Genomic DNA, 18,664 nt, shown 5'->3' with positions numbered 1-18,664 from the left:
ATATTCTGTGATTTGGCCTCTGTTACAATGCAAGATGTATTAACTAATTGTAGCTGTTCCTACAATATTGATTACCACTAAAAAAAAAAAAAATCACCAGCAAAAAATGTTTAACTATGTAGTAGCACTGTGCACACTTGGACACAGGGAAGTCACTTGTTCATTAATTTCCCTTTTTAAATTCAAATATGATGGCTCTTATAATCTAGCTTCACTTCCTTCCACATTTCAGTACATGCTATACCATTATCAGTAACAGTTCAGAACATTACACAATGGTTTTAACATTTAGCCATAACTCCTGTTATTAAAGATGAAGTCTATTCTGAATTCACAAGTAGCACATAAAATACCTTTCCTGGAAGAAAATTTAACGTGCGCTCAAGCAGGTAAAGGTTATTTTCTGCTAAGCCTTTGAATTTTCAGAGAAATGCTAGCAAATGAATTAAAATGGTTACTTTATGAAACTGAGACTACCTTTGTTCTTGACAATCTAAGAAACAATTAGGCATTCAACACTGATACTGCTAACTTTAAAAAGAAGTATTTTCATACACTGTATATATACAAGATTCACCTTTTAAACTGTTTCTAGCTTCAGAAGACAGTCTAGCAACCCACTGTAACATGTATTTTCTAAGATCATATTTCACTTCACAAGGATGACGTGTTTTTCAGTGAAACCTGGAAAAGGCACCATTTGGCTGCAGCCCATTTGGTTAAGCTTCTCAGAAGCTAAACTAACAACTTGTATCATAGATAAACACTCACTTGGAAACATGTATTATATTATTCCATTTAACGGTCATCAAAAACATAAGCTTATCTTCACTGTTGAAAAGCAACGAGAATTCCACTTCTTCATGCTGTTCTGCATAAAGCAATGTCCACTCATGCAAACACGAGCTACAAACCCAGATTTTCAGTAGGCACTAACAAATCTTTGACATATCAGCTACTGTTACTATGGACAGCAACTGTTAAATTTGAAAACAAACAATTTATGTGGTATAAAGGCAAAAAGCAATAATCTATCTTTCTTTATGACTGTTTCACCTTTTAAAGTAGATAGTAATGAAACTGGTTTACTTTACGTATTATAATCTTAGAAACTTATAACTTCGCTTTTTGTCCTATCATGCTTGCATCATTTATCTTATGAATTCCACTTGAAACTCAAATGTTCCAAGGTCTCTTAAGTATCATCTTGTACCAATCCCTTCTGAAGTGCTTACCTCTAAAAACAATGAGGAAAACAGCTCATAAATACATGTGAAAAGATTGCCCTGTGCAAACAGACATGCCTCTTCAGTTTCAAACTCTTAAGCTTTTTATGAGACTAAGTAACATGCTGTAATGACTTCATCACTAGAAAATGATCCAAGGATCCATAGTGAAAAACAACTAAAATGGTAACTTGCCTTTATCCAAAGTCTGCAAAGTTTGAACATATGTTACTGAAAGCTGTGGTTGATGAGAATACAGCATGTATTCATAGGAGGAAATTACAACTATTCTAATGTAATTAATTATGAGGTTTTCTCAGAATAATTTCCTCAAATCATCGTGAAACTTCATTGGATAATATACCACTCATTAAAAATTGAGGGATGAAAAGGTCAATTCAATATTATCTCAAATGAGAAAAGCAACCACTTGGATCACAACTTCTACAGTGGCTTCAAAACTACAGGAGCCTGAGACAGAAACTACAGACTCAAAGTGAAGTACAGTAAAGGGTAATATGTTTTACACACTGCTGAAAGCAGAAACCATAAGCTAAAACATTTGTACAATGAAAAATATTTATTTCAGACACTACAGAGGATTTCTAAAAGAAACAAGATTAAATTTGAAAACTGTTCTGAATACTTAGAATAATCACAGAATTATCCAATAGTTTGGGTTGGAAAGGACCTTTAAACGCTACCCAGTCCAACCCCCCTGCAAGGAGCAGGGACATCTCCAACCAGATCAGGTTGCTCAGAGCCCCGTCTTACCTGGCCTGGAATGTTTCCAGGGATAGGGCATTCACAGCTTCCCTGGGGAACTACCACCTCACTGGGCAACCTGGGGCAGTGTTCCACCACCCTCACAGTGAAAAATTTGTTCCTTGTGTCTAATCTAAACCTACCTCCTTCCAGTTTACAGCCGTTGCCCTTTGTCCTGTCACTACATGCCCTTGTCAAAAGTCCCTCTCCAGCTTTCTTGTAGGCCCCCTTTAGGTACTGGAAGGTCGCTATAAGGTCTTCTTGGAGCCTTCTCTTCTCCAGGCTGAAAAGCCCCAACTCTCTCAAGCCTATCCTCACAGGAGAGGTGCTCCGGCCTCCTGATCATCTTTCGTGGCCTCCTCTGGACTTGCTCCAACTGGTCCACATCCTTCTGATCGTGGGGGCTCCAGAACTGGATACGTGAGGTGAGGTCTCATGAGAGCAGCACAGAGGAGGAGAATCACCTTCTGTGACCTGCTGGCTATGCTTCTTCTGATGTAGTCCAGGATGCAGTTGGCTTTCTGGGCTACAAGCACATATTGGCAGCTCATGTCTGGCTTTACATCCACCAGTACCCGCAAGCCTTCTCCTCAGGGCTGCTCTTGATACATTCTCCATCCAGTCCACATTTGTGCTTGGGATTGCCCCGACCCATGTGCACTTACACTTGGCCTTGTGGAACCTTATGAAGTTCACATGGGCCCACTTCTTGACCTTGTCCAAGTTTCTCTGAATGGCATCCCACCCCTCAGGCATCTCAAAGGCATGACTCTGGTGTCATTGAAACCATCGATACTCAGTTTGGCGTCATAACATTCTAAATAATTTCAGTATTTATTCCATTGAACTTTACCAATCAAAAGTACTTAAATCTCTGCTAGGAAAAAACAAAGCAGCCTCACTGCTTTCAAGAATGGTATGGTGATTTATAGCAGCTAACTATTTAAAGAAAATAAAATGGAGAAAAAGAAAGACAGCATAGAATTCAGCACTTCATCTTGAATACTCAACTGCCCTTTAACTTAACTTTATGAAAAATAGGACAAAAGTTCAATTTCCCACTGACTTCTATTAAAAATTTAATGAGATTCATCACTATCAATAATTTACTACCTAATCAGCACAGGCTTACTACAGACTTGAATCATCTACATCATCATCAATACTTACAGGGTCTTGACAGCTCAGAACCTCCAGGATGCTGTTGAGTAATTCAACACAATACTTTTTCTCTTGGACCTGGAGCTGCTGATCATCCTTCTGTTCCAGTAATTCCTTCAGCTCTTTAGTAATCACAGGAAGCAGAATGTCCCTGCATTCTGAAAGAAAGCAAATTATCTTCATAATAAATATAAATCAAATACTATTTGCAAATAAATCATCCTCCACAAACAGTGAAACACAATATGCTTTAACAGCTACAGTCCCCAGTTTTCCAGCCATACATCAGGGATACTTTTAAATTTGTGTGGTATTTCCGCAAGTCAATAGTATTTCTCATAAACAAAAAATACAACTTCTTGACAAAAATACTTTCACTTAAATTCTAAAGGTTGTTTAGCTTGTTCCAGACATTTAGGGACAAATTATTCACTTTACAAAGTATCTGGAAATAAGCTATGTTTAAGTAGTGACAAGATTTAATGTAAGAAAAGTACTATACTTATGTTGTAGTTTAGCCCCGCTCACAATCAAGCTACGCAGTCTCTTACTCCCTCCCACCCTCCAGTGGGACAGAGAGAAGAATCAGTATACAAAATGTAGCAAAAGTCATGGATTGAGATAAAACAAAAAAATAAATTTAAGAGAAATAACATAAGAAAACAAAACAGAGATAGAAAACCAATATAGTACAATAGCTTACAGCAAATCCTGATGCAGAGTTTCCTCCCCAGCAGCAGGAGCCTCCCCTCAGCACCCTCCTCACTTATATACTGAGCAGGGTGCCCCATGGGATGGAGGGGCCCTGGGGCTCATTTGGGTAACCTGTCCCAGCTGGTGGCTCATCAGTAACCTGTCCCAGCTGTGTCCCCAGCCACAGGGCCACCAGCTCCAGTTCTCCTCCCAGCTCAGGTGAATGCTAACTCTATCTTAGCCAGAAGCAGAACAACTTATTAAATGATTCTTCCTGAAACTAAGACACAAACAGCAGTAGAATTGTTCTACACAAATTACTTTGAAACATACCTTCTAAGAGCACAAAAAAGAACACAGACAAGGAAAAGACTCTACTGAAAGGCCTATCAAGCCTATGAGAGTGAGGGCTATGCATACGTTCATCCTTATTTAAATCTAAGAAAGCTGACACAAATATTAAGTTAGATTTCAGTCTCAAGTATACATAGACTTTTTAAGACAAGGGGTGCTGAACTGAAGCATTCTAGCCACAGTCAGTGAGCTGCAATTCTTACTTCATTTCCAAGTCATCAAGTGATTTCTTCCTGCATAAAATTCTTGTCTGTCTTAACTCTTTGGCCAAATATTTATAGCACCAAATGTCTACTATTTTCTATCAATACCACAGTTTCTGGAAAAAATAATAGAACATTAAAATGTGGCTTTTTTTTTTTCTTTTAGGATTGATTTAGAACACCTTTACCAGGATACAGAGACCATACTCACTGATAAACAAGTGAAGTGTGAGACATGGTGAAACTGTATCCAATGTAATTTAAACAAGCCAGGGGCTCAGAATCCCCCAAATAAGAGTGCCAGTAGATGATGACAGGAGGGTAAGAAAGAAAGAACTAAAGGAAAAGAAGGGGAAGGAGATTATAATTAGCAGATGAAGCAACAGAGGCTATCCATGCAGATTATTTTTATTATAAATGCAAAAAACACAGTGTCATTAGTTCTTGACCAAAAACTAACCCAAAGAAATATCAGTAGCAACATCAAAAGTTACACACAAAACCTTTAAAACTTGCTGAAATGTGATAGTACATTTTTTAATAACAAAGAAGGGGGTTTATACATTCAGTCAAAAATAAGTACAAGTTGTAAATTAAGATTATTACCTACCTACTTTTGAAAAAGCTAGAAAATAAAGTTTAATTCTGTTTTCATTGTAATCTGTGGAAACTGTCTTTCAACAGTCTAGGGTTATTCGGGGGTAAACAGTTCACAACACCCAAGTTCAAGGTCATATCAAATTACATGACATCTCAACCACTTTTCACCACTCACAAAGAGGATGGAATATCATATGCACATACCAGTCTCACATCTGCCAGGATAAACATACTTATTGCCCCTACTCCTCCAAAATAATATCCAGCTCAATTTTTAAGCCATTAAGATCTTCCTTGAAATCCCTGACAGCTAGCAAATATAAAAATTCTCTTTGGGTAGCTTCTAAAGTTACAGGAAGCAACTAGATAATAAATCATAATAAAAATCTGCACTAAAGGAGCTTTACTTCAGAAGTAAAGTATGAGACTAGACTGAAAAAAAAAAAAAAAAAAAAAAAAAAAAAAAGACATTGATCAAGGGGAATCCGGTACTCTAGCTAAAGTACATTTTAAGTACCCATACAAAAAAAAGACTTCAAGGTAGGTATTATGTGTATATTGATCACTAAATTACATCTGACTCCATATGCCTGTGATATCCATTTGACCAATAAATGGGAAGCGTACAAGAGATCATGGGTTACGAGGGGCACTGGATACCTTAAAGATGAGTGGAAGTAAACTTCACTGAATTTAAAACTCCTCCATACCAGGGTTTCAAAGGTCATTTCAAACTTTTCCTATCAGAATGCAAAACACCCACTATTGTCCGTAACTCAGTTAAAAACCACACACATAGGTATGTTGGTAAGAGAAATAGGTCTTTGACATAATTCTTCTTCTGTATAAAGCCATTCCACACTTCTTAACACTAAGAAAGCAGGGCTTCTTGCATAGACAAAGTTTTCCTATTGTACTGAGAGGACAGCCGAGGCAGAAGGTGCAATTGATTTCCTCCAGTATTAAGAGCTAATCACTCTGCAAGTTTCACTATTATAAATTAAAATTTGATCCATATTTGTTATATAGAGAATCTATTAAAAGGACTTCACATCGGCATGTGGTCAATTATTTACAGAGCATTTGCAGATATGAACAATGCTGAAGTGTCAAGCTACATGGACATTCAAAGGTCGTTTAACCAGCCTTCGCAATATGATTTCCTTTAAAAAAAACTTGCAATGGTAGTTAATGGAAAAACTGTTAAATATATTTTTATACATTTGCATTTTCACGTTATTTATTTTGGTTTAGATCAAGGCTATACGCCTGTATTTTATGACTGGCTGCTAGATAAACACAGCTTGTTAGTTAAAGCTTGTTAGGATAATTACTTCATTTTGTGTGTAGCAAACAACTCTGGTAACATATTTCTAGAACATTATTCATAAGCAAAAGACAATAGTCTCAGAAAAGGAAAATCAATTAGATTTTATAAGATCCTTGCTAGTTAAAATCAGGCCATATGAGGATGCAATTCCAAGATGGTCTGATGAATGCAGACAATCAAAGTCACTGAAAAAGACCAGCATTTGTAGCAATGAAACCCTGGACTCAGCCTGAACCTGCACGTACACCAGTATTAATATAAAACTGTAGTCATGCCTTCTCATCTTTAAAATAAACTGTTAAAACCATTTCACTAGAACATTACACAAAATACGAAATCTCCCTATCATCTTGGGACAAAGAAAAGTTTATTGAATGGGCATACAAATTCCAGATTATAATATTAAAGTATCATTGCACAAGTTAAGTAAGCAAATGAGCAATATGCTCATTTGAGCATCAACAACTCATTGGCTAGGAAAAAAAAAAAAACATTATGGAAGACAATAATCAAGAAAAGAAACAGCCTAAGTAAAATTTTCTGTTGTAGTATTTGATGATCTTGACTCACTACTGAGTGCACCCTCGGTAAGTTTGCAGACAATACCAAGTTGGGCAGGAATACTGATCTGCCTGAGGGTAGGAAGGCACCAAAGAGGGATCTGGACAAGCTAGATCAACAAGCCGAGGCCAACTGTATGAGATTCAACAAGGCCAAGTGCCAGGTCCTGCACTTGGGTCACAACAATCCCATGCAGCACTACAGGCTTGGGAAAGAGTGGCTGGAAAGCTGCCTGGAGTTGCTGGTCAACAGCCAGCTGAATACAAGTTAACAGTGTGCCCAGGTGGCCAAAATGGCCAAGAGCATCCTGGCTTGTATCAGAAATATCACGACCAGCAGGACTAGGGAAGAGATTACCTTCCTGTACACAGCACTGGTGAAGTTACACTTCAACTACTGTGTTCAGTTTTGAGCCCCTCAGCACAAGAAAGACATTGAGGAGCTGGAGTGTGTTCAAAGAAGAGCAACAAAGCTAGTGAAGTCCTATGAGGAGTGGCTGAGGGAACTGTTTAGTTTGGAGAAAAGAAGGCTGAGGGGAGACTATCACTCTCTACAGCTACCTGAAAGGAGGATGTTGGTCTACTTTCCAAAGTAGGAAGTGCTAAAAGGAGAGAAAATGGCCTCAAGATTTATCAAGTACTGGAACAGGCTGCCCAGAGAAGTGGTTGAGTTACCATCCCTGGAGGTGTTTAAAAGATATGTAGACACAGTGCTTCGGGTCACAGCTTAACGGTGGACTTGGCAGTGTTAGGTTTATGGTTGGACTCGATCTTAAAGGTCTTCTCCAAGATAAATGATTCTAAGATTCAGCAATTCACACACATACATCTGCCCCTGACCCTGCCCCAGGAAAGCTCAAGACAGATGAAGGAGAGACATGGTGAGCAAGCAGATGCCTATTTAAGTACTAGTTGTTTTTTCTTGGTAAATGATGCGATAAGGTTGCCAGCAAAGACAGATACACTCTTAATGTTCATTTGAATACATAGAACATCAACCGACAGTTTGAGGATCTTACATTTCTCTCATCAAGGTCTGTCAAAAGACATGTTCTCCACCCAGAATTCCAACATACTTCTCAGAGAGATGTTCCCTGGCAGCACCTTCCTGAGAAAGGACAGGTAGATTCATTCTCGTAAAAGAAGCTCAGTTACATGGTTTTGGGTGGGTTTTTTTTTGTTTTGTTCTTTTTTTTAACCCCGCTATTCACCTTATTGTCCTTTAGAAGTTATTTAATGATTTCTTCTGTACCAGGTAAGTGAAATTCAAACTCTAAGTCATTAATGTAATAATGTCATTAAAAAAGCCATTTGGGTCTCCTTCAGAAACAAAACAAAAAAAAAAAAAAAAATCACAGACAGGCTTCATTCCTTGACTGCCTCATATGTGCAGCCAAAACGGTAATAAAGATTTAATACCACTTTTATCTCCCTTAGGAAACACTACTTTGGATTCCCTGGCATGCCTGTAGTCATATCCATCTGTTCAGATGGCTTCATGCCCACTTAAAAATTGGCATGCCAATTTAGTAAGGACATAGGTGTCATCTGAATACAGATTTAGAGCAAAGTCTTAAAAATAAAATCAGCGAATAACATTCTTTCAACAAGGAGAGACTTCTGATGGCAGTCAGTGCTCAATTAAAGTGCCATGCTTCTTCACAAAGGACATCTGTTCACAACTGCAGGCATCTTTCTATGAGAAGTCTTTCCTCTTCGTTATTTGCCATTTAACTCTTTGTTCAGAACCCAGAAGTCATGAATTCAAAATTGTAAATATGTTGTATTCATTGCTAAATCAAAATTAAAATTTCACCATTTAGGCAAGAAACACAGAAAAGGGAGGTGCTGTAGGTCACCTACAGACTCTGACACCACCGCAAAAATGCAAATTCTTTTTGTCTCCTGGAATCCAGTACTAACATATGAAGGGGAAACACAACAGTTCATCCTGTGAAGCCAGCACACAACACTTGCTGACCATCCAAATCAAGTGTCAGCAAGTCAGCTTAGATACAGAATAGGTACAGCATTAACGGTCACAGCACACCACTGCGACCAAGCATAACCCTGCAGAATACATCCACTTCCCAACTTAAAGGTTTATCTTCAAGTTTCTCTACTCCTCTCCATTTCCTCAAAGGCAGCCAGAAAAACATCTAGCACTACCATAGCTGTAGCCAAAACAAGGCTTTAAGTCTTTGGTGCCTTTTCCAGCTTGCAATCTTTACAGCCTGCCACAAATCCTTCTCAGCATATCCTCTCTGGCAGATTTTAAAGTGTTGCAACTAAGCAATATTCATGAACTCCAACTCACAAGTCTCCACATTCCATTTAATTGACATACAGAATTTTGCTATAGAAACAGCTTCGTATCAGCTTCTGTAATATGTCTTTGTTCTCTCTTTTCTACTTGAAGTAGATGTGAGCAGTTTTTTACACATACATTTAGAAGCTCATCATTAACTAGTTCACCTAACTTGATTTAGGTTCACCTCCACACATCAAGATTTTTTAAAAAAAATAAAACTAAAAAAATGCCATAATGGGTCAAGTCTAACAAAAAGTGACCAGCAGAAATATCGAGTGTGTCACCTACTCCTCCACAAACAGAATAAATAATGGCTTTAATCTACATGAATTCATCTCAAATGTAAATACACAGACAAATACCAACAGATATGCATATGCCATCCTTATCCATATCAAAATAAGGCAGGAATAGAACTGGCAAAAAATTAATACAGGATGTGCACTGATGCTTTAAAGGTAATGAACCCCTAAAAGCACTATTGCATATTAGAAAAGAAGGAAGGAATAAAACCACCTACTCTCAGAGTGTGTTTCTTAATTGGCTCTTTTCAAAGCTGGTATAAAATTCAAGGATGAATCTACAGGAAAGATTTTACATTTCAATAGAGAACCATTTTGAAGGAATCTATGAATAGTGAGTATTTTCATTTTTTCCCCAGTAGCTAAAAATGGGAGAGTCAAATGCATTAATAATCTCCTCCATTCAAACATTTTAAAACGTTGAGAAGTTGTGTTGAAAATAGCGGAGGAAAAACAATCACAGAAAATGAAAAACAATTCTTTGACTTAAGAAATCATATCAGTAGGAATACAAACTAAGATTACAAAAATAGTTAAAATCAGTATCTATAACTCAGTTCCGGTAATAATAACTAAACTGAAAGATGCTTACTCATAAATTATTAGTGTTCCTTCTACTACTTTTTCAACTTTTTTCTTAACAGTTCTGACACAAAAAAACAATAAATTTGTTTATAAATCTGTAATTGGATTATGTAGAAAAGAGAACACAGACTTGATGCTGATTATATGCCACCATTTTAACTGTAAAATTTGTGTTAGTTGACCTTGGCTTGCACATATCTGAAATCACAACATGGACTTACAGCTGGATGTTTAAAAGAAAAAAAAAAAAAAAAAACAAAAAAAAAAACCACAACCAAACAAACAAACCAACCACAAAAAACCTCAAACCCCAAGCACTGTATTCCTTGTGAAACACAGGTATTATGCAAAACAAACTTGCATTTCCTGACAGGTCATAGCCCATGTAACAAATTCAAACCCTTACAAAGAAGAATTCTCAAGAACAAGAAAGCACAAATCATTATCTTCCTCTTTTTTTTTCAGACAGAAAAGTTCATTAAAGAGTCTAGCAGAATAATCTTAGATTGCCCAGGCCTTACTGTAGAAAAACATAACATTACCAAGTCCATTTGCACTCACTTCATGCTATGTTACACATTACAGATCACTTATTTTATTCTACTGGTTCTGCTTAAATTTAATATTTAAGATCATAATCTAATTGAAAAGATGCCATAGTTTAATCTGTATATAATTAATAATACACACACAATATTCACAGCACAGGACCGACCTGTTGACAGTTTTCCTCAGCTGCACCTCAAAAATTTAGGATACGTTTATACGTGCATTACTTAAGGAATACAGCTCAGATCTGACTTAACTCTTTCCTCTTCTAGATCACCAACACATGAACTATCAATACTTTTCAAGCAGTGAAATGAAAGAACTAGATTATTTCACAGATAAAACTCAGTGATGTACACATGAATGTTAGGAAACAAGTCTAATTAAGGGGGTGTGCAAGTACCTATCTTCTTTAAAAAATAACACAGTAGAAAGAGTTCTTCAGTGAGGAAAAAAAAAAAAATACTAGTCTTAGCATCTCTTTGGCATCTGGTAAATTAACCCCTACTGCTAACATATGCCTCTTGCTGCTGTATTCCAAAATCAGCAAGAGGCTTGCATATGCTGAACATGTCTACAGCCATAGTGAGCACAGGACCTGGATTTTGAGCCAAGAGACTGAAACTCTATTCCCATCTCTACCACTGACCATCTGTGTGACCTACTTAGAGATTATATCCTGCGGAGTATATCTCACAGCATTCTGCTACAGCACAAAGTCCTGATCAGGAGTGGAAATCTAGAGAACACAAAGACAAAAGCAGCAGTGTGATGACAGGAAACAATTCTCCCAAGGTTAATTGATTTACAAATTTCAGCATAACATCAGTGAATATTCCACGGTCACCTCAGAATAAAAATCTAGCTCCAAATACTGTAAGCTCAGAAACACTAACTACAACAATAATGGCACGTAAACAGCCATGTTTTAATCTGATGATCTCTCAAAAATGGAGAAGTGGTCAGGGAAATCTGGCAATAGGTTTCCTTTAAAAAAGGAAGGGAAGTCCCACAGAAAATTTTACAAAAAGAAGAGAATAGTCCATTACATCCCACTACAGAAAGGGAAAGATATGACAGGAGACAGTTTCTTACATCGTAAACGAGACTCTGAAATCCCATTAGGAGTGCTTATACAGGACAAGACAAGCATTTCTTCCCTTCTGATATTTTAAAATAATGAATTATCAAGTGATCTATAAGGAAAGTTTCAAAAGTTAAGTTTCAGAAGGATTCTTGTCCTCTGATCAAGGACATAATGGTGTCCGAAGACAAACCTAGATAAACGTCTGTGCATGTGCTCACACGTCCTGTCCAAACATTACTAAACATTATGGTGAAACTGCACAAGCAGTTGAAAGCATCAGTCTTCCTGCGTTCAGCCACTCACACCTGAACCACCACAAGCCCTCTAAGCTATATCATATCGTTAGAGAGTGGGAGCAGGAAATCGATGCCTCAACAAAAAAAGAAATCTGTCAATGTAATTTAAAGGCTTGTAAAAGTGCTGTAGCACTGTGAGGCTTTTGAAGATCAATTACAGTAGCAGTCAACAGAACCTTGCATTCTATCTGATGAAAGCACTCTATCCCATGCCATACTACAGTGAAAACTTTGAGCACCCGGGAACACACACCAATAAATTCAGCATAACCTCAAGGCTTTCAACTTCAGATTCATGTGTAACTTAGTTAATAAAAACAAATTTCACTGGCTTCTCTTTTTAATTTTTTGAAAAGACATTTTCATGTTTTCACAATTCTACATCCTCAGAAAGTACTGTGAACATCAATGGGTAAAGAAAAAGAAATACCAATAGATAAAATCCAATTAAATTATAAAAACAATACCATCAGGAATGGAAGTAAATGAACTAAACCGGAACTGTAATGAACTGCATGGAAAGAGACTAAATACTAAAGCCTGGAGGAAAAATGGATAATCTGAGGCACTGGCAAATTAATAGACTTCATTGTAATTAGCACACTGTAATTCCACATTCATGGCAGAAAAAAAATACTACCTGTTCTACATAAATATGAACTTTAGTTAATGATACTGTTAGCAGTCTTACTTTACTGCATCCTCTTTTGTGATACACTACATATATTTCCATTCTTGCAAAATTACCTTCCACCTCATTGCCTGGGGTAATGAATCAGGCATTGTCTACACCCCCCACACAGTTAGTTCTCTATTCAATTAATTTTAGAATCAATTGTATTTAATGTAGAGCAATAACAGCATCTTTGGAATTTTCTATTTTAAAGTATTGCAATGTACATGAAAAAGTACTTGTTTGCTATTCACTGTGTACAATATTACAATAGCACAGTGCAGAAACTTTTTTCATATTACTATATCATCAGAAATACATAAATGTGTATCAGTCTTCACAATCTTCACTGCCTGCACTTAAACTTGTTGCGGACTTTCATGTGTTGTGTAATTACAACCTAAAGGTTAAATCCAAACAATATGAATGCAAATAATGATAACATATCAGTTAAGATATAAAACATCCTGTGACTATCCCAAGGCTGGTTTTCTGCCATTAGTAATGTATGACCAAGTTTGGTGAAAGGAACGTTATAAGATCATGACCCAAATGAGAAACTCTATGACTAAATGCCCTGAAGAGATACTTGGGGAACACCACTAAGGCAATAGCAACATTGTTAGCTGGCCAAACAAGTGTCAAGAGGAATGACAACTTTGTCATGGAAAGGTCTAATGAAAAGGAAAACACATTTGCAAGGAACTGTTTGATCCTGACTGAGTTGCTCTGAGGGTGGTAAAATGGTATGCCTGCCCTGCTCCCTGCCTCCCAAGGAAAAAAAAAATATATATATATTCAGGTATGCATAAATTTTAAACTCTACAGTAACAGTAAGACGCAGATTTATTCTGTAGTTATTCTGTCATGTCATCAAAATACTGAAGTACAAAATATTTTAATGAATATTCTGTAGTTAGCAAGAATATTCTCTGGCTAAAACAATGTGTCATGATAAAACCAAAACATACTAGGTACGTTTTAGTCTTATTTTAAAATGACATCAACTTGATTTCTCTATATTGTGAAACTGCTTCTTCAGAGGATTGTTAGTTTTAAACTAACAATTAAAAAAAAAAAAAAAAAAAATCAATTTCCCCAGGCTCCTCTAAAAACAACAACATGTAAATTATTGTTACATAATTACAAACCAAGTATTACAGCAAAAACATTTTAAAGTAGATCTTGCAGATGTAATCACGATAAGCACATAAACAAGCTTTAACTCTCAATTACCAGTGCAAGTTTGGATCACAACAACCTGTTAAAATATACAGGATCCAGTGCAAAGCAGCTAGGCTGGCAACTGGTTTAAAGTGTTACACGCTGCCTTTTATGGTCTCAGCTGCTTGGTTTCACTGTCAAGTGTTTGATGTTAGTAAAAAAAAACAGCACAGAGAAGTTTTGGACTTTTTAAAAGAACATTATTTATAAATTTAAGGTTATGAATCCACTAACTACATGGCTGGGAAAACTAAAATGCATTGGTTATTTGGTCAGCAGTATACAAAAACTACCATCTACTATTTTTATAAAAGGTCCTCAGAATCAGAAATCCTCTTAGCAAAATTTCTTATTCATTATTGTCTTAAAAATATAGAAACAGAAAACATATACCCTTTTTATAATTCGCAAGACATTCTGAGGTAGACATTTTCCATGATATACCAACTACATATTTCAAGACATTAGACAAGCTGCATTTACAAGCAAGCAGCAATCTATTATTATTATTAATCTGCAAGCAGTAAAAGCTTTACAGAACATCTTGCATTAACAGACCACAGCTAAAGCAAAGGCCTGTTAAACACATGAAATGAGCACTAAGCAAACTATAATGGTAGCTTGCTTGGAATCCAAAAACCCATTCCGTTCTGTTCCGGTGCATACATAGATATGGAAGAAAGGAGCTGTGGGATGTACACTAAAAGGAGTAAGATTAAGTCAACAGAACTTTGAAGCACATAGGTTATTGTAGCTCAACCATTTTCCTTCTGGATCTTTATTAGGGCTTTATTCTTTATTATACAAGTATGGGATCTGTCATCGTGACCAACACTCCTGATAGATGAACCAATAACAAATGTATTTAAATGAGACAAGTTTCTTTAAAGAAAAATTATCAAACCATTGTTATTCCACAGCAGTGACTGTTTTTATTGTCTTTTAAAACTCTGAGATAGAATGATAAAAAGTTGAGTTTTTCTTCCAGAAAAATTGGATTTGACTCAAGACTAATGTATCACACTAAAAGCATAAAAGTCAGCAAAAGGCAGATTAAAACAATATATTTAGTGCTATTGGAACTAGAATTACCCAACTGCTTTAAGTCTCTGTTATTGCAGAAAGCAAAGCAGTGGGTTTACTGGAGATGAACCAAACATTTGTAACCTGAGAATGTAGACTGGTATCTTACATACCTACAGGTTGCACAGAAGACTGTTACTAATGCTTACATACAAGAAAACGAAAGAAAAGAAAACACACAACAAAACACACAACAAAAGAAAAAAAGAAAAGAAAAAAAGATTATAGCTTACACTTAATTTCTCAGTATTAAACACACTCAAGGTAACTGACTACGTTCTAGTAAGATCAAGAGTTCAAGATCAAGAGTGCATTGTTTTAACCCAAGAGTCTCTCAGTTTTGTGAGAGGGTATTTTTCCTTCTGGTCTAAATTCTACTCACCACAAGAAGCAGAGACAGAACTAAGACTTGCACTTTTGATCTTAGAAGCAGTAGCAGCAAAAGCAACTGGTAATGCAATGATATATCAGGCTGTACTTGCAAAAGAGAAAAACAGTAAACTATAGGAAAAAAATTGTGAATACAGAATTAGTTCTATTTAAAAATTAACTACTTGGATCTGCTTTTAATAGCTTGGATCACTGTCTGCAGATATTTAAGCTATAGATACTTAAGTTCCACTGATTCAAGCAACCTTAAGTCTTACACACACAGAGTATAAAAAATAAAAAGCTCACGACCATGAAATTATTAACATAAATTAAGATTAAAATACTATCTAATTTAACCTAAACAATAAACCAACTATGTTATTTTGTCAATTTTGTCCAGGAAACCTATAATGTTCTCAAAAAAAAACAACAGACAAAGCTAATTGTTATAGCTTACAGTACAGACTTCAGTCTCAACAGAATGCAACACGTCTTAAAATAAAGCTGAATTTTTATCTGTCCTAGCTAGTTAGAACTGCATCACTTTTCTGGCAACTCTGAAGAAAGAGATGAGCAGTGCAATCCTCACTCTACTAGTGTTCAGTACTATTTACTAGCCCCTCTTGCGCTGTTCCTCTTGCTAAGTTCCTAGAATCATTATGTATAAATGGTCAGAAATTGAAATTCTGACAAAATGGCCATCCAAGTAGCTCGTGTGCCTTTCAAAGTTCTGGAGAATTTCTACATAGCAGTAAGAGGCTGAGAGAGAACCAGGCCACCTGGATCCACAAGAAAGGAGACAGAATACTTAACAGTGAAGACGAAGTCAACCACGTAAAACTGAGCTTCCCTGCTAGGACTCCTTCAGCAAAAATTCCCTTTCTGTGATGGTATGAAGGAAAATTAAGCACACGGTCGATAAAGACATTTCAATACCACTTACCACTCCTGTTCTGAGAGTCAAGAAAGACACTAAGTTCTGATAAGAAACACTGTAATTCCTACAGAGATGCTGCATTGCAGCTGAGCTATACTACAGCACAATCAGAATTCTTTTCCTCTGCCCAGGCAGAGACTTTATATAACATAAGCTGTGTTCACAAGGTTTCACATCATGCTCCTATTTCACTATAGAGCTTACAAATGAGTTGAAAGGATATATATAGCTCCATCCACCATCCATCTAACCATGGTCTCATAGGAAAAACACACAAAACTGTTTCTCTGAGACCTACCTGTTCCTTGTTCTAAGCTAGCACAATAGTCGTCTTGTATGAAGAGGTGAATCCTCTCAGACTTCTGGCATTCAGACTCTCAGTATGAGTTTTACTCCATTTCAAACACGAATTGCACAAAACACAAGTCAGTCAACGTTTTCACACCTATTTATTTTAAGCCTTAAAGGCATTTTATATTTACCTTGTTTTTTAAAAAGGTTGCTTCGTACTATTTCCTTCATGGACTGCACTTTCTGCTTCTGTAGTTTCACTGGTGGAATGCAAGTGTAAAATTCATACAGTAGTTGGCTGCATGTAAAGAAAAAGTGTCGTAAATACCGTACACACGAATTCTTCATGTGTTAATAAAGACAGACAGAAAGAGCAAAAGATCATATATTTCTAAACATTCATTTCTTTTTAAGACTTAGATTTATTTACCACATCACAAACATCAACAAAAGATCAACAACAGGTTAGAAATAAAATTTCAAGAGAAATAAGATGAGGATAAACTAAGTTTTAGCCATGTTTACAAATGTTTATTACTTTCCATTGTTTTCAATGGAATAAAGATCTTTTTGCATGCGGTGGAGGCAATTTATCTTTGTCTGACAACTCAAGAAAGATATTTATTTCTAATGGCTAAAATCAGATTTGGTTTTCTGGCATAGCTTTGTACAGTTAAATTGATCAATAAGAATTCGTTGTTGACAGCAGCGATACATTGTATACACCACATGATACATCTACCAAAGGCTTAGCTCACCTCAGTAACTTGGCATCGAAGACCATTTCAATATCATGAAGAACTGATGGTATGTACTTCAAGGCAGCAACCTGAATTGACATATAGATTGTGTTAATTTCCTGTTTATCTTCATGTGCAGCACACAAACAATACAGAGCACACTATTGAAACAGATGCACACAAAAAAAAAAAACCAATGATAAATTTGGACTTTTCTCCCCAAACTGAAATTTTAAGTCATATTTGAACATGAATTTCACCACAGAGTACTAGTCACACAAAGGCTCTCAAGCTGAGGATATGCAGAGGAACTTAAATACAAAAGTATTAAGTTTATTATATTATCTTTGTAGATCAGATTCTCTTTGTAGACCACTAAGACTGTCATTGTGACGCAAATATATAAACCAATTGCTGAACAAGGCAGGAGCTCTTTGATCACACTTCGCATCAGTTCCAATTCAGAAACATGCCATGCAGGAGGCAGAGGTCAGGCTAACAGCCATTTACTCACCCCGAAGCTACACTTTCTGGAAGAGATGAAATGGAAAGTCATCTCGCTAACCAACCAGCTGCAGCTAAACTACCTGATGGTTCATCTTACCCTATGGATTTCTGAGACATATTGACAGTGTAGCGGAATAATCAAACCTTAAAAGATGACAAGAAACAAACACGTTACTATCCTTACATGGACAAGAATACTTAAGCAGGTAATTTTCAGGCTCAAAATCATCACTAATATTTAAGGCTAACACCTTTCAAGACTAACTTGCAGTACTCTGTGCCATAAAATTCCTCTACAGGTTGAAAGTATTTAGCCTCTGTAATATCTTTTGAAAGCATACATAGTAAAAAATCCTGCAGTGAAAAGCAAAAATGTTAAACATATTTAACACTTGCATATTTAACTCATTTCTCTACTTATGCTTTAGACATTAAGAGCTGCCTACAAAATTACTTGTGACTTATCTTCCCACTAACAAGCTTGTATTTTTCAAATACTTGACATAACCAAAAGGATATGCCATACTTATTGGCTGAGAGCTGTAACAAATTCCAAGAAAAATCAGGCTTCATGGTTTTAAAAGTATTTTTGGTGAAGTGCTAGATAATTTGTCAAAAAGAACTTGTCCACATTGATACTGTTCTGAAGCAGGACATCAGCAAATGCACAAACTGAACATCTGAAATACACACTAGTTGACTCAGAGCATCAATATTTCAGCTTGCTCAGGAGAATAAATTTAAGTACATGGATGATAACACAACAGTTAGGATAGAGTGCATTAAGACATATGACATAAAAGTAGAGCTTCTCA

General features: G+C 36.4%; 1 protein-coding gene across 1 annotated transcript in view; it reads right to left on the bottom strand.

Moving 5' to 3' along the window:
- DOCK2 (dedicator of cytokinesis 2) overlaps positions 1-18,664 on the bottom strand; it is a 184,647-nt gene that overhangs the window by 117,169 nt on the left and 48,814 nt on the right. Inside the window, exons 24-26 of the mRNA XM_086758735.1 lie at positions 17,361-17,431; positions 16,794-16,900; positions 3,162-3,310 (exon numbers count right to left, since the gene is read on the bottom strand). Of these exons, the coding sequence (XP_086614861.1) occupies positions 3,162-3,310; positions 16,794-16,900; positions 17,361-17,431 (327 nt within the window). The remainder of the gene's footprint in view (positions 1-3,161; positions 3,311-16,793; positions 16,901-17,360; positions 17,432-18,664) is intronic.

The sequence above is a fragment of the Chlamydotis macqueenii genome, chromosome 14, assembly GCF_036417535.1.
Source record: "Chlamydotis macqueenii isolate bChlMac1 chromosome 14, bChlMac1.mat, whole genome shotgun sequence".
NCBI classification, from domain to species: Eukaryota; Metazoa; Chordata; class Aves; order Otidiformes; family Otididae; genus Chlamydotis; species Chlamydotis macqueenii.
The sequence above is the reverse complement of the archived record's forward strand: the minus strand, read 5'-3'. Positions and strand labels throughout refer to the sequence as shown.